The sequence below is a fragment of the Bombus affinis genome, chromosome 13, assembly GCF_024516045.1.
Source record: "Bombus affinis isolate iyBomAffi1 chromosome 13, iyBomAffi1.2, whole genome shotgun sequence".
Lineage (NCBI taxonomy): Eukaryota > Metazoa > Arthropoda > Insecta > Hymenoptera > Apidae > Bombus > Bombus affinis.
In genome coordinates this window covers 9963246-9980358 of record NC_066356.1, presented here as the reverse complement: position 1 = coordinate 9980358, position 17113 = coordinate 9963246, and the positions used below count along the sequence as shown (strand labels likewise).

Here is a 17113-nt window from a genome sequence, read left to right as displayed (position 1 = left end):
ATCTGTTTCAGCATATTATAGACTTTATAATTATCCGTGTGTTTTCTTGTTAAGCATACATTTTGGCAGTCTTAGCTATGCAAAATTGTCATTCGTGGTACAATTAAATTGGAGGAAAAAGCGGTGGATTGTTTAAAGAAAAAGTTATTCGATGATATATTTCATTTTTTTTTTTTTTTACGGAATTGAATTTGGAAATTACGGAATATATCCACAATCTTGTCTGATGTATTTATAAATATCGGTGTTGGTCTAATTTATTGGTGGAGAAGTTTCGAACTTTTTAAGCTTATCGCTGTTGTTTTCTCTTGTTTTCTAAAATTAGTGACGATTGAGATTAATTAAAATAGAACATCATATAAAAATGATTTTTAGATTAATGTACATACGATGTTAATGAAATATGTATTAGGAATAAGAGTCTGTGAAATTATTTGTTTAAATACGCAAGATATTTCATTCGCCATAAATTCTTGAATATCTGCTAAAAATATGGGAAAATGTTTAACAATGAAATCGCGCGGGTTAGATGATGAAACACGTATAATAATATCAAAATTATCATTTTATGAAAATTCCTAAATGAGCAGCCATCTTATTCCTTCGAGTCGTATAATTTTGCTTCAGAGACTTCACATCTTCATAAACGTCAAAAATATTCAAGATATTCACGAACAATGAAACATCTTGCATTTATCTAACGCTATACTTATTTGAAGCAACGACGTATCTACCACAGTGATTAAAATAAACGCGAATTTAATCAAATAACCAACGAATACGATTAAACTTTACGATGACCATTTCGGAAACGTTGAATTAACTAATTTACTTAAAAGATAGAAAACACTGCCGTTCTTTTGCAAAATAAAAACGTTTCCATAAATTCTGAAGAAACGGTAGATTACGAAAGCACGCGACAGAAACTAATGCCCGATGTAAAGGAACAGGACGAAACAGCATACAATAATCTCCATTAAACGATGTGAATATATTATATTTTCGTAAGAAATTCGCAGAAATATGCATAGCGTATTAATCGTACGACATATGGTATAACGTGTGTACATATAATGACGTTAGATTACATTGTGTACTTAAGATAAATAATCCTTACACGATATAATGAACGATTCAAAAGAGTTTTCCGTGGTACTAGATTCGAATTGCACACGATGTGTATTACGACGCGTAACACGTGTCCGAGTCGAAACGGATTGGATCGAATCGAAACGAATTGAGTCGAATTGGAACTGATATTATTCAGAACTTATCCAAAACTCGGAACTCGAAACGACGACGAAGCGGAAGCGCGTACTCGTAGCGGAGCCCGTTTCAGAAGATCCGTTCGTTTCGCGCCGTTTCGCCCGCTCTCTCGTCTAGTCCTCTTAGATCGATTAAATTTTCACCGTGTCCGTGCCTTTTCGTTCGTAGCCTTGCTTTTCTAAAATCCTCGGATAAATTAGATCGAGCTCGCTCAGGTGGAATTCATTTATTCCGAGAGAAAGGGAGCGGCCCTTCGAAAAGAAGGAAACGAAGGATGAAGAGGCTGAAGAGGAGAGACAGAGAAATAGAGAGCGATAGACGCACGAGGTGAAAGTTTAACCAATTAATATCGATACACGATACTTTTCGCGTCTCGGTTCGCCGTCGTGCGAATCGATCGAAACTTAGCCAGATCAAGGACCACGTCCTCAGAATAGCTCGAGTAGTCAATTCGAGAGCCGCGGAGATTAGAGAGACAAAGAAAGCCGGGCTGAAACGTGCCACTCGTTCGTTTGCATGCCAAACGGGAAAGTTACCGCGAACAGGTAACCGCGAGGAATTAGATTGTTGAATAATTTGCTCCGGCTACTTTGATTTCGCTTCGCGCCAGTCGTGCTCCTCCTTCCGAGACTTTGCTGCTTTCCTGGCACCTTCCTCTTCCAGGATTTCATCCAAATCGCTCCGCCAACGCCTGATTTCTCTTTCTCCTCTTGTCCTTCTTCTTTTGCTCATCGTAATTCCTTCTCATTCGTCATACGTCTTTCCTATCCTTTCTTTAACTCCTTCCTCTTCTTATTTTCTGCCTTTTTTTTAAACGTTTTTCTTCTTTTACGTGTATGTATTTCTCGCCTTTCTGTATTTTTCTTTTTTTTATTTTAGTTTGTCTGCTTCGTTCTTTTGGTTTTATTATTCGTTTCGCTGGTTTAACTTGAAACGCGGCTAAAACGTTTTCCGCTTCTCCTGCTCGCTTCGGATGGTACTCGCTCAGATGCTTCCTCGCCTCTTCTCCTTCTCCTTCTCCCCTGCGGTTCTACGTCCTGATTACATGATTATGCATTTGCCTCTCTCGGCCCAGGGATTGTTCTTCTTGTCGGGCGCGTGTATCAGTGGGTCAGTCTTCTCATTCTCTTCCACATACTCCCTCATCCTGGAAGCAAGCAGATCGTCTACTAGATCAAGTTTTCTTTTGATTCAGTTCTGTTCGTTCGGTTATATTTTCGACTATCGTTGAAGGTGGAATCTCTTACGAGAACGTTGAATGGTTCTAAGAATCGAAAAAACGAAATATTTATTAATGATTGAATGTATAAAATTAAAAACGAAAGAGCGTAAAATAACGAAGAAATATTAACAATTTGCAACCTCTGATCGAATAGTTTCGAATAAAAAGGCAAATTATGTTGTACTAAGCTAACTGAACTGAAGCTAAAACACAGTTCAATACAGAAATTCTTACGAAGAAGGAAGAAATTAAAAAGAATCGATTGGAAAAAGCTGCAGACAATTGTTTATATTAAAATTATGTTACGATGCATTATATATTTAATAAAGATATTTCTAACATGTTTATGATTGTCGATTTAACTGCCAATTACTTGTTGGTTACGTACACGTTCAGTGATCAATAATATTCCCATATCACCATTACATAATTCTTACATTATCATTATGCAACAGTTACATTATCAATGCATATTGGTTACGACTCTACCTATTGATTGTATATCAATTTTAATAAATTTCGTTACGAATTATATCCTGAAAAATTACTAGTTTTGTAATATCAATTTTAAAAGAAATTTCAATTAAAAGACTATATAAAACATTAATTCGAATATCTCATTCGAAATATATTTGATCTAATAAGTATTTAAAATATGTGCGATATTTTCAGGAAAGAACGAAATCCAAATGAATTTCCAGGTGTCTGAGGAGACACGTTGACGAGATATAATATAGGATCGTTGTAAACGTAACAAGGTTGCAAGCGATGCAAGGAAAAGTGCAGCGAGGAACGAATAGTTGGTCGTTTCGCCGAGAAGGCTCGGTGAAAGGGACTCGCGGCCAGTCTGGCCGATTTTGCGTTCAAGGAGAATTCTGTGTTCCGAAGGTTCGCGACTGCTCAATCGCGATCGACCAATTTTTCCGATTTTCTCGCTAAATACTTCTAGATAAAGCAACTTCAACAAATTCTAGTTCAATTCGTGCAACTATACTTTATAACGTCAGTCTAATCAATTCCCTTTAAAATAAAAAGAATCAGAGAAACATTAAGCCTTTGCAAAAGGCTAAAAGGTATTGCAGTAGGTGGGTATCTAAAAATTGCAATGTGGAACAATCTAAACTGACTCTTATAGGCGCGTTACAAATATTGGTTTAGAAATTATTTATTGCAAATTATTTTTTAAATTTGTCTTTATTCGGAATTTATCTATCGCAACGATATCTTAGAAATTTTCCTTAACTTTCTGATAACGTCTTCTGCAATAGTTTCAGATTTCTTGATTAAAATGAATTTATAACACTTTCTATTGCGCTCTGTTGTTTGCACCGATCCCCAGATATCCAACGTTATCTTGAATCTATCTGATCGCAAAGAATAAGTTGAAAGGATACGGCACAAATTCTTCAGCTATGTCGTTGAGTAAAGCAGGTCGTCCTATGTCTACATGCAATCGCAACTATAATTCTAGCACGATTTTTTCAAGTTGATGAGCCACAGGGGGAAAGATTTGAATTATGTATCTGGTATCGAGATACACTAGGGATTAATGGTAATGGAACTATTTTAGTTGAATATGCAGGTCACTGTACGGGATTTATTCTGAATTATGAAAAATTAATCTTAGAACTAGGTATCATTCTTTTAAATAGTCAATAATATAATTGATTAACGGTAGTAAATAATTTTTGTACATATTGTAGTTTCTACTTTAATTTACTTAACTCTGTGGTATGCTTATTATTATTTTTAACATTATATGTGGTATGCTGTGTATGTTAAAACATTCAAGCAAAGCTGTTAATGAATCGGTCGTATTAGTAGTATCAGTAAATCAGTAATAGTTATAATAATAAGGATCTCCTGTTCCAGTTAACCCGCAGCTTAGCGGAAAATGCGAGAAAATTATAAGCTTTCACTTATCGCTCTTTATTAGAAACGAATGTGGGTTAATGACCTGTTACTACTTACACAAGTAACTTTTCAATGCTTGTTTTAGAAAAGTGTTTTACGTTAAAATGTTATAATCATATTATTCAAGATTATTTAAAAATTGTCCAATTATATTAAATTTTATCAATTGCTTCCTAAGATAGGTGAGAATGAGATGGATGAATTATTATTATTTTCTATTTATTAAGATCTAAATATCTTACCAAGCACACCATTCTATTACACTTAAAGGACTCGTTCATTATGATAGAAAATAATTTCTACAACTTTCACAACATAGTTTCTAGACTTCCACATGCATCCAAACCCTATAATATAAACTATATTATCAACTTCAACGTATCAAGTTTGGAGACATTAAATTCTATGTAAAAGCTCGTTTAACTCTCGGGCAGCAAAGACTGGGTCAATACTGACTCATATAGATATTTCATGTTTATTAGGTACTTTCTATATTACATTTACGTATTCTGTTCTATTAAACTGTTAGGTTGAGTAATACATTCATTCACGTTTCCTTAAAAGAACGTCGAACGTTATTCGTATAAAATCTACCTAATTAAAGAGTAACTTTTCCATTCTATTTCTTTATTTTATACCTTTTATGAAAAAAATTCAAATACGTTCCTTTTCACATTCTTTAAACAGTTTTTATAATATTTTTCGAAATTAGACTAGTATTAATAATTTATTTAATTTTCAGCCTCATAGCCTAGGAAATGTAAACTTGGTTTACATAGTCTTCTACTCAACACACATACCCGTACAATTATTCACTCGTCTCTCTCATTCTTCCATAACTCCATTCATATCATTTATCCACCTAACTCTATTCAGATGACTCTATTTCGAACGCTTACTCCTTATTCTAGCCTTTGCTACTCTCTTTAGAACTATTCTAATCCCCCCATTTATCCTCTACTTCATTGCATCTACTTTTCTTTTCTCCCGCCCTCGTCCTTTTCCTTCCTCATTCCTACAATGCTGCCCCTTTCCACCATTCCACCACACGTTGCTCCCTTCTATCGTATAGAACTTTTTCCACGCTTAAATTTACTGTTTGCACACCTGTATAGTTCTCTACTAAGTGTTTTATCGTTATATATATATTCCTTCTGTATATCCTACACAGGCTGTCCTGCTCCTTTCTCCAATACCTATTTTCTTCTTCCATATTTTCACATCTTGCTCTTACCATAAGGTTCTAGCTTCCCCTTGTATCAACCTCCATAAAGTGGGATGCTTACCACCGTATAAATACCTGTACAATATATGATACCTAAAGTTTCTTATTTTACCGTACTGCGACTGTCTTTGGTTCAGTATCTCCCAGCAAAAAAAGAAGAATAAATACTTGTTTACAATGCATCTTACAATAGCAAGTAGCAAATTAGAATTCGAAACATTTAGGGTGTTAATTTCTTTTTGAAGTTTATTATTTTCTCAATCAATCAGAACTTCATTATATCGACAAAAGTGGTGAGTATTAAATTCAGGCCCTTAGTGTTTATAGTCGACTACATTGCCCATGTAAATTTCCTATAATAAGTCACTGTATGTAACTCTAATAGCGACTATGATATGCAATATAATTATTCCTACTTGATAAAGCTAATACACGATACAAAACCAACTTTTCCTATGTACCACAAGAGCAAAGTTTCACAAGCATAATGCTTCGCGAAAGTATCCGGAATGTTTGCGATAGAAAAGTTTTACGAACACAGTCAGCTTTCTATATTGTACATTAACTTTTTACTAAATACATGTTAGTAGTAGTAGCACCTTGTAAATTCTACATCAATTTTCAGATTCGTTTCAAATTTCACGAATAATGAAAATCATTCACAGTCGTATCTCGCCACGATACAAATGAAATTTGTAATCACGTTTTATGTAATACACATAATACAGTGGCTACAAAACTATTATTATTATTATAGGAATTATATACTGATTAATTAACTCCAAGCATATTAAATTTCTATAAAAATTTCGTAGGACCTCATGAAAAATCATTTTATTAGAGACTAAGGATACGTGTAAAGACCTTTTATATATACCGTATGTACGTAAAAATTTGCTATGGCAAGCGTTCGAATAGTTTTACGAGTCGCTGTATACAATATACGTTGTACGTAGTTGGCACGGAAAATACTGTTTCTTCCAAGGAATTTCAAAGCGCGCAAAGGGAAAAAGCGCACCACGTTTGAAAGAGGAGAATGTCCGGCGTTAAGTGCAAGACGGTGAGCGAGAGATTAGCTCGATCGGTAAGAGAGGAAGAAAAAAATGGGAGGTACCTTTCACTCGGGCACTCTCCGAGTAGCAGACCGCGGAAACTTTTTGCTTTCGCGTACGATTCCCCTCGAAAACCGCAACGAGCAACGTCGTTGCTCGAATGCGGTTCCGCGTTCGTTCCGCAACGCTGTGCAACTTCCCATATGTTATCGAACACTGAACGTCTGTCTCATTAGGCGCGCGTCGCCATTACAGCCTCTAGACCTCAGAGGAACATTGGACTAATTGTGTGCGTCCACTCAAACGAACCAAGATTGATATATAAACAAGATTATCCTTGTTTACCTATTTGTCGATTTGCTTGAGATCTTTTTAATTAAAATAGCGGTCTATGTTATTGTACTAGAGTGTAACATATCCGATTGGTGATGTAATATGGTTTTTTCGATCCTTTACTGACTTTACGATCGTTAATGTAACATACATCGTAGAAGTTGCACGTCAACAGCCATTTAGGTAAAAATTTATTGTCATTAAAAGGAATCATTGGCATATTTCAAACATATAAATAAATAAAGAATATTTTCTACTAGCTGCTGCTACTGGCAAGGCAAAGATATAGCGCAAGATCGTGGGTATTGTCCAATAGGTGGTAGACTACGGATTTTGATATATTTATGGGAAATTTGAGGATGCAAAGGTACACAGAATACACATAATACGGATATTGTATAGAACACGCTGCGCTTAAGCTCCGTTCTTCGTAACTGTGCCTATAAAGATGTAAATTTGCATAAATATCTGCTAGTAGTAAATATAAAAGCAGAATGAATTTATAATACAGTCCAGTATGTATCCATTCAGTTGTAACATACACGTAAAACCTCCTCTCTCTTTAATACAATTTTTCCAATCCGAGGCAGTCTCCTTCAACTAACATAATATAAGAATCAGAAGATCAACAAAGATGGATCTACATATCACATTTTCTCCTGTGGTTTTCACATCTTTTTACATCTTCGTTCATGACGTGGGACTATCCGAAAATTACGCCTTTCTATCGTATTAGGGAAGATAGTTAACATGTAAAACTCCTACAACTTTGATACAATTAATTCGTTCGTATGAGCCAGTTGGTATGTAAGTACGCACAGTGCGAGCGTCTAAAAGTGATCAGTCCACGAATATGCGATTAACAGATACTCCACGTCCAAGGAGATCCTGTCCCAACGTGTAATATGGGAACGTCGGTGTAATTTAACCTTGACTGTCGATTACTAGCAGCATGTTGCGGCACGCCGCGCCACACCACACCGATTACGTCGTCATCTACACTATTCTACACGTCTCGCGTTTCTCGATTCGTCTAGGAAGCAGCTTCTACGATCACTTTGTCCGAACGATTTTTATACGACACCGCGACGATTGTTTCGTTCGACTCGGTTCAACATGACTCGATCAATACTGCGTCGTTCGATTTGTTTTTTTAACCACCGTCTGAGTTGCTACTTTATCACAATATAATATCTCAAGTATCATGAACAACCCAGAGGTTGCAATAAAAACCAATACATGGAAAAAGCAAATAAATAGAAAAACTGTATTTTTTTTTTTAAAAAGCAAATATAAATTATATGAGCAGCTTTTATTCTCGAGCATGGAAGAAGTAAATATACGGTTCTTCCAAATGTAAGCAATCGGGAATTTCTTACATATTTACAAAGAATTCGGTAATTGCGAGAAGAGTAACTGTATGTGAGAATAAGTCAAAAATATAGAACAATTTTCGTTGATTATAGCAGGCTTTATTTTTCCAAGAAAAATCAATGTAAAAGTGTTTCATCACGAAATCTTAAAACAGATAGGTTTGATACCTTGTCTTTTAAATAATCACAGAATTGTTAATTACCTCTTTATGATGATATTATTTTATTTCTAAAACTAATTGCATTTGTTTTGAAAACAAATAAATCTTTATAATTTGGAATGGATAACTATACGTATAAGACAGCACTAATAGGTACTAACTCAGCATCGAGATAAAGAAACACGATAGTTCGAGAAGAGAAATTGATGAAGAGAATTGATGAAGAGAAAATGATTAAGAAAAGTCTTAGGATCGGATAACAGTATGTAATCTATGAACGAAAGATTCTAGACGTTTGATATTAAACTATAAAGTATTAATATGTTACAAGAATGAATTTCCAAAATGAAGAGAATTGATTAAGGATCAAGTAGTACTCATAGCAGCTGATCGATTCTGAATTCATTACACCAGAATTACTAATATTGATTTGACCTAATATCCTCGTATAATGTAAAATAATATTAAAAATAGTATTCGTCGATAACCGCCTAGCTTTTTTGTGTAAATTTGGAATTCTAAGATTAATTAGCGCAGAAAATGACAAATCAACGCATGGAATAATATTCAAAATTCCTTTCTTATCTCAGCTTAATTTTATACAGATAACAGTTTCCATCCTAATATCAAAATTCGTCACAATACAAATACTCTTTCCACACAAGCGCTATAACTTATTTATCCAATTTACTTTCCATTTTTCATTAGATATATATTACTAACTTTCAACCTGTTGATCGTTAAATCAATTTTTCTGGCTGCTAACGACTCGACAGATACGCCCAAGTGATCTGACAAAAGCAAGTTGACGAACAAACAAAAAAAATTATAAAATAATTAGAAAGAGCATTCATATTCTCGATAGTTTCAATGATAATGTCGATACGAAAGATTCCAAGCTTTTGTGTTTACTATTGCAAGGTTTTCTGCTGCAAAAGTCTTCATAATCGTTTTCTTGACCATTCAAGCTCTTTTGATTAATTATCAAAGTCAGTAAAATACCAACAAAATTGTCCGTCTCGTCCAGCTTCTGAAGTTTTTCGAGGACTTTGGAATACGCCATATGAATTTTAAGAAGGAAACAGTTTTTACATGGAAGCAAGCATGAATTCGAATAAACGAATATGTGCAAGAATGTGAAAGAAGCTCGATAAAAAGATTCAAAGTATTCAAAACGATTTGTTATAAATGGTATACAGATACTATGACATATTAAAATAATAGTAAATTTAACAAATATGATTAAAACGATTACAATGCCATGTTAATAATTTCTTGTGATAACTATGGTAATTTTTCCTAAATAGTATGAATAATCATTATTTGCCTTTTGTACTGTGAATACCTTTTTTAAACATTGAAGACAAACGAGAAAAAGAATCGAAAGAAAGAGGATCTCGGATCAATTACAAAGCTACTAGGAATATATGTATTGTAAAACGTATTGTATTGCATATAATTAGTAGATTTTCGAATGTGTGAACTGAATTTTGCAAGATCAGAAAATAAAAATGATTTGCTCCTCACAATCTTCATCACACTGTTTATGTATTACACGATGTATGTATGTATTATGAATACCTTCTTAGCTAAAAATAACTTCGAAAGAAATGCTAAATATAACACAAAATCACTTGGGTCATTTGAATGGAACATTGTTTACTGGGTGCTGTTCTAGATTAATCATTCTTCAATTTAAATAAAAATTAATTTAACACATACAGTTTCCTTAAATATCGTGTCACATCATTATATATCATATGTTTACTAAATTTGACTGTGATAGAGCCATTTGAAGTACAACTAATCTTCCAAATAATATCATAAAATTCATATCAAATGCAAATAGGAATGTGGTTTTGACTATTAAAACTTCTCCACTAATATTCGTGCAATTTGTAGAAAATCCTCATACGATTCACTTTTCCCAGTGTAAAATGATTCTGTATTTTTTAATACATTATTTATTTAAAAAGTTCGGTATGTTTGCTAAATTGTAGCCTGAAGAATGGTACAAAGATGTTACTCTGCGCGTCTTGTATAAAAATGTCTAAATCCTGAATCCTTTTTAACTTGATCTATGCAACCTATCAAAAAATAATGAATCATTTCACAGGACATTCTTTCTATGATACCCAGAAGATAAAGAAAATACAAGATGAACTATTCAGTCTAAAAAATGCGGCATAATAAGTAAACAAGAAATAATCAAATATATAAAAAAGTCGTTGAAAGGACGGAACAGTCCATCGGGCAAATTGAACAAAATTTCAACCTATTACTCGAACAACGATAAAACAAGAAATGAGGTGAAACAGGGCAGCTACTTATACCGACCAATAAATTTTTACGATAACAAAGATAGATAGGAAACAACATCATGCGTTAATCAGTGTATCAAACGAAACAAGAAGCAAAATGAAAAGACACAAATGAAATTTCAAGAATAATTGACGAATATAGGATGAGATAGATGGGGTTGTTGGACGTGTAACACGAAACTTTCCGTGGACCATCCTCGTCGTATCGTTGTCTACTAAATAAGGTGAAACAATAGAACCGTAAAAAGGAAGCGGAAGTAAGAAAAAATTGGAGAAACAACCGACGAAGATGGGGCGAAAAAGAGGGGTTAATGGACTTACGCGACAATACTCTTCGAAAGGGGCCACCGTTCCATATCAGCTTGGTACTTCATGTTCTCGATCTGCTTCTTCAATGCGTCCTTGTCCATGTTAGCTAGTACACTGGGATCCATGGTTATAGCCGCGCCTCCCTTTTGCCAGATAAGAACCGAATAGCGCTTGCGCCTCTACGAAAAATCAATAGAACCGACTATGTATGGGGACTCCTGTTATTGGAACACCAAACCTACGTCACACACTGGCAACAGGAAATTCGATTCTGCGAGGAAAAGTGCACGAACTTTTCCCTCGTTGCGACCTCCGCGAGATGACAATGGATCTTGTTCTGTTCCTCGTACACACGTGATATTCGAGCCGTACGTAACATAGATCGAAGCGTTATATAGCTATTTAGCCATTATTTCACTAATCGTTACCTTATAGATCATTATACCGAAGACACTTGATACTTTGATGCAGCAGGATTCAAGGACATGGTCTTGGATTTCTTGGAACTGCGTAAACAAATGGTTTGTCATAGGTTTGGATAATTGGTACAACGTCGCTTATAAAAGAGAAGATGGTTTTCTTTCATATAGATTTGTGTTTTTATGTATCTTGCTCTAGGTAGAGGGATGCTATCACTACAGTTGGGGAATCATAAATTATTCAATAATTACTTTTTACTGAGTATTTACAGAATGTCCCATAAGGAGTGGTACAATAAATAGCAGGGCGATATTATATCTAAAAACGAATAAAATGTGTAGAATAAAATATTTTAATACGACGCTTCGTTAGAATTATAGTTTCGATTAACTGTAAAATTTGCAAGAATAAGAATTTGAAATATTAAATCTCCGCGAATTATGATCTTTCAATTACTAATACCTACAAAAAACTAAAAAAATAATAATTATTTTTTTCTCAATACTTGTTTTTCCATTCGTTGATGAGCTGTTTTTAAGTACTTTCAATCAAGAACCCTTTGACGCTTCCAACGGAAGCAACGAAGCTTGAATCTTAACGAGGAACACATGGAACAAACACAATGCGCGTACCCATAATAAATTTCTAATGCTCTCTTCTCTTTTTACGGTTTGCACACTTATTCTTGCGGTAATGACCATTAGGCAGAGAAAAACCATAAATGAATTAAATTTGAACGTTCAAACAATAAAGTAAAAATACGGTAATAACGAGATGATAGTTTATTCTTAATTACATATTTATTTGTTTAACATCTCTCCCCTTGAAAATATTTATTGCTTTACGCAAAAATTAATTTCGATATTTCTTTACCTTCAAAAATATTAATACGAACTACAACACCGTCAGATTTGAAAGACAAACACTGAATGGAACAGTCTATTCATAAAAGTCGATTCGTTGCTTTACTTACACACCGATCAAGATTATTGTATCATGTACCATAATTATCGAATTCATGGGTACATTCCACATAAAATAACCACTGTGGCTTCGTTCTTCGACGTTTCATAATTTGCCCTTTCAACTTTAAATTGTCTACGTTACCTTAAGTCTTATATTATCCTAAATGTTAAAATACTCTATTTCCCTTTTCATATGCTATGTGCAAAGTATCCGAAAAGGTCGGGACAAAAGTTATACTATATGTTAATGAGGTCAAGTAGATAAAAAAGTTCATATAAACTTTCGTCCTAAAATGCTTTATTGAAGAGTTATATGCGTTCAAAAATTTGTATTAGTTATTTTAACAGTTACAGTAAACGAGGAATCAAAATTTCCTGCTTCTGCAGAAATGCAGAATCCCAATCGTCGAACTAATAATTGTTGAACTTTTTCGAATATTCCTGCTGTTGTAGAAATATGGAATACTAAGTGCATTCGATGCATGCTAATTGCGATTTTGTATAACGAGTCTTAAGAGGAAACTCCTGAAAATCTTTGAACACTTATAACTCTTCGATAAAACATTTACAAGTATAAGTTTATATGAACCTTTTAGTTCTGTCCTAATCTTTTCAGGCATCCTGTATGTAACAACTACTTTTAATAAAAACCATTATTTCATGGTACTTGCAAGAACTGCAAAGAGAAACAAAATCACTACATAAATTCATTGTTTTATTCTAAATAATGTTAGACGCAAATGTACGAGCACTACAATGTATGCTTAGAGGATAATTCCATTCGTGTTTCTATTGATTGTACGAACTGTACCGGCTATGTACTTTATTTGTCATAAAATCTTCCAAGAAATTACTTTCACAATGTCAAGTCAGAACATACTCGCAAACAGGCTTGAAATGGTTAAAAGACATTTAAGTCCATCGTATGCATGTTCACATAACGTTGTACAAGTAGAAACAACAAAATTCCCTAATTATATTTAAATGAATTTACTTGGAAGAGAGACTAACTCAAAATATACGAAATTTATTTATTTGCGAACAAAATTAAGTTATCAAACTGCTATTAATCAAAAATAAAATCGCGATAATGTCACCTTTAATAGAAATTTAGGTGATCATATATGCTAGAGCTATCTCATTTTGGCACAACTTCTTGAAGTTTCAAAAATAAAACAAAGTACTACATTGATTCTAGAATTTACGATATTTCGAGTTTCAGTATCTTATTAGTTACTAAAACTACATATATCTAAATGTATGTGTACATTAACTACAACCCATTCCTAAATTAGAAAGATCGAATTAAACAATATTCACGAATGGATGATTATACTTCATATTATAAAAAGTTATCATAATTAAAAATAAAGATTTCTACTGCTCAAGGCTACTCCTCCCCGCACGCCAAAAATAATCTCCATTTTAGCGATCCTATCATATGAGTTGATTTTTGTCACATCTATACTATAAATATCGGTGCTAGTGTTTCTATTGCTATTTATTTCCTCCTATATTTTAAGTTACGATAATAATCATAGTTTACATTTCGTTCTACCTTTCTATTTATTGTGAAATACCCTGCATATAATTGTTAATTACATTTTTTATATTTACGACTTATTTTTTCATGAAGAACCAGTTTTCTACCGACATTGTACTTATTTAGTAATCTATATTACCACACATATGCATTATGCATGCATATGTATGTACGTATACGAATTACAATATGTAGCAAACAAAATTTCCAAATCGATTCTGTGCAGTGAAAAGTCTGATACAACAAACAAATTTCGCACGTGTTTCTTTATACTTCATAGAAATCTTTTATATTATAGAATTTATATCATTTTAAACAAATCCAAACTATAGAGTATGCTCCAAAATATGGTAGTACTATCGAGCAGAGATAATAAACCGGAAATAAAAAACACAATTTTTAAAAATATCTAAGGTTTCGTTTTTGAGAAAATCAATTTTGAAAATGTATCGAGTAGAGTATATGTCTAGATGATGACTCGATGAACCATTTAGATTGATGAAACATTTTGTCTTATTTAATATTTTTGTTAGCTTACGCTGATAAGATAATAGATTGTAAAGAAAGAATGTAAACCAAGATTCATCGCGTCATTACTTATGAGTTAAACGCACGTATAGTTGTTACGTTTTCAAAATCTCCAAGTCAGTCTCCTTGAAAACGAAGCTTTATATACAAAAATTTTATTCTTCTTATGCTTTTTATTCCTTTTTATGGAGAATCACATCCTGCTTTTCGTGGGACATCCTGTATAAATTACACAGTAATCCGTTTAAAATATGTTGTATGCACCATACCCAATTTTAAGTGCAGGAAACAAACATTCAATGTTCCTGCAACATAAACGCTCGTACAATTTACCACTTTCCCCAGAATCCTGATTTTCATCTTTATAATACGATATTACACGTTTTATCTAGTTTGACATATTACTTGATTAGCGATCAGTAATCAAACATGTTATTTCCAACGAATGAAGCGTTTATCGGGTACAAAAATTACAAACGTTTGCGGTCTATGACTAATATAATGTATTAACGGCGAAAAACTTCGCAACTCGAGAGAACAAAATCTGCTATAACCATTTGCCTCGACGTTCACTTCAGTCTCGAGAAATGTCTCTTAAAATGCAAGGCACGTATGTATAGCCAACCTACGCTAAAACTAAAACCAATGGTATCTGAAAAATCAGCACCGCAAAATGCAGTGGAAACTTTTCGGATACCATTTTGAAATAGCTTGGCGTACCAGCACCAACGTAATTAATACAGATAGATGCAAATATGAACAAATGCCGAGCGAAAATTCGGCGAAATAATTATTATCGCCGTATCTAGATTCGTTGTTTCGAAATCGTCCGCTCGCAGAATCGAATCGGTGTTTTCTCTTGACGATATTTTCGACAGGTATTCTCGATACTGGCACTTACCCAGTAAACAGAATTTCGGTGAAGAGAAGAAGTCACGTGCCACAGGAAGTCCGTCCGATAGTCGTGGTCGAATATTAGAGAGTAGCACTCACCTTGCCGGAGGTCGGAGAAGTTCTGAGATGCGCTGACTCTTGGCAGGTTTCTCGATTCGCTTACGGAAGCCTCAACAAAACTCGCCAATCTAATTTGCTGGTAATTTACGTGCCGATATTTTCAATCATTGTTGTCATAAGAATATTCCTCGACCAATGTTCCGTCCGCTTATAATCCGTGATGAATAAACTGACCGTGTTAACCTTCCTGCCGACCTGGATGGATCTTGATTCCGTTACAGACCTCCTATGGTACCGATGAAAGTAAGCTTTCTGTGAAAAAGAAATAATGTTCATTGTTTCTAAAAGTACAATATATCGTTGTTATATATGGATATTCGTAAGGATATAATATCGATGGTGGGAAATATTGTAATTTCTGATTAAAGTACGTTTGATGGTATAAAATAAGGTTTTGGGAAAAAAACAGAATTTAATGTATTAAAAGAATGTAAGCCGATATGAAATTATACTTTTGGTAACATCGAAGATTTGGAGGAAATTTCATTTAAATTTTGATTTCTGTTTTAAGTAAATATATATTTTAAAGGATAAAACGAACAGATAAGACGATAGTATGTATGTAATTGTCATTGTTTACTGATAATATTAATTCAATTAGAGAGCAGTAAGTTCCGTTAAATGTAAGAAAGTTCATACCCTGGGGATCTCTAATCTGTTGCTTACATATTACATGTATATGCAGATCGTTATGTACGTAATGGTACATACGGATTATGATGTTTTCGTTGTTATCGGTGAATTTATTGTGGCTCTTTTTACAATGCTGCAAGAACAATAAAGAAATGGCATAATTTATATATTAAAAAAAAATGTTCTTCGAACAAAATTTGTCTATAAAATTGATGGATAAAATTTAATATGGAAATTGAAAAATCACATTTTTGAAAGATTTTCAAAAATTGATAATATCTTCTTGTACTCTTTGATTTTCTTCATAATGATATAATTGGACAATAGTTAATAGTGAGCAACAGAGATTTAACAACTTAGAACAGTATATAACAATCTTCAAATGAGTCTACATAAAATCAGAAGAACAATATTATTTCATTTTGAACACTTTACAGAGATTAACAGCATGGATTCTCATTTGTATTGCAATTAATCCTAGTATTAACATATTTACTACCTACTGTTAATCATTGCTGTATAGTGCAAGCTTCTTATTATATTTGCTAACAAGATTGGCAAAATCTACTTGTAAGGTATAGTAGATTAGTTTACTTAATTTTTCCCATTTAATGTTTCCTAATAAAAAGAAAATACACAATTGGATTTGTAAAATATTAAATAATATATATATGTAAAAATTTGATATTAGAAATATACACATTGATTTTAGGCAAAATTTTGATTATTAATTGAAATGAATTAATCGAAACAGGCGATACAACATCATTATACGACATTACAATTACAATACACAATAAATTAAAGTTAATATGAACGATGAATTAAAAATTC

General features: G+C 33.4%; 1 protein-coding gene and 2 long non-coding RNA genes across 3 annotated transcripts; 2 read left to right on the top strand and 1 right to left on the bottom strand.

The window, feature by feature from the left end:
- Nucleotides 1-159: 159 nt before the first annotated feature.
- On the bottom strand, nucleotides 160-15693 carry LOC126923603 (guanine nucleotide-binding protein subunit gamma-e). The gene is made up of 3 exons (XM_050737243.1): nucleotides 15534-15693; nucleotides 11189-11355; nucleotides 160-2413 (listed from the first exon to the last, which is right to left on the bottom strand). Exons 2-3 carry the CDS (start codon nucleotides 11299-11301, stop codon nucleotides 2308-2310), a joined length of 219 nt encoding a protein of 72 aa, XP_050593200.1. The 5' UTR covers nucleotides 11302-11355; nucleotides 15534-15693; the 3' UTR covers nucleotides 160-2307.
- LOC126923613 (uncharacterized) lies at nucleotides 7059-7522 on the top strand. The gene is made up of 2 exons (XR_007713243.1): nucleotides 7059-7195; nucleotides 7273-7522. It is a non-coding gene; the product is annotated as an uncharacterized LOC126923613 (long non-coding RNA).
- On the top strand, nucleotides 11346-12366 carry LOC126923607 (uncharacterized). Its single transcript, XR_007713235.1, has 2 exons — nucleotides 11346-11544; nucleotides 11612-12366. It is a non-coding gene; the product is annotated as an uncharacterized LOC126923607 (long non-coding RNA).
- Nucleotides 15694-17113: the final 1420 nt, after the last annotated feature.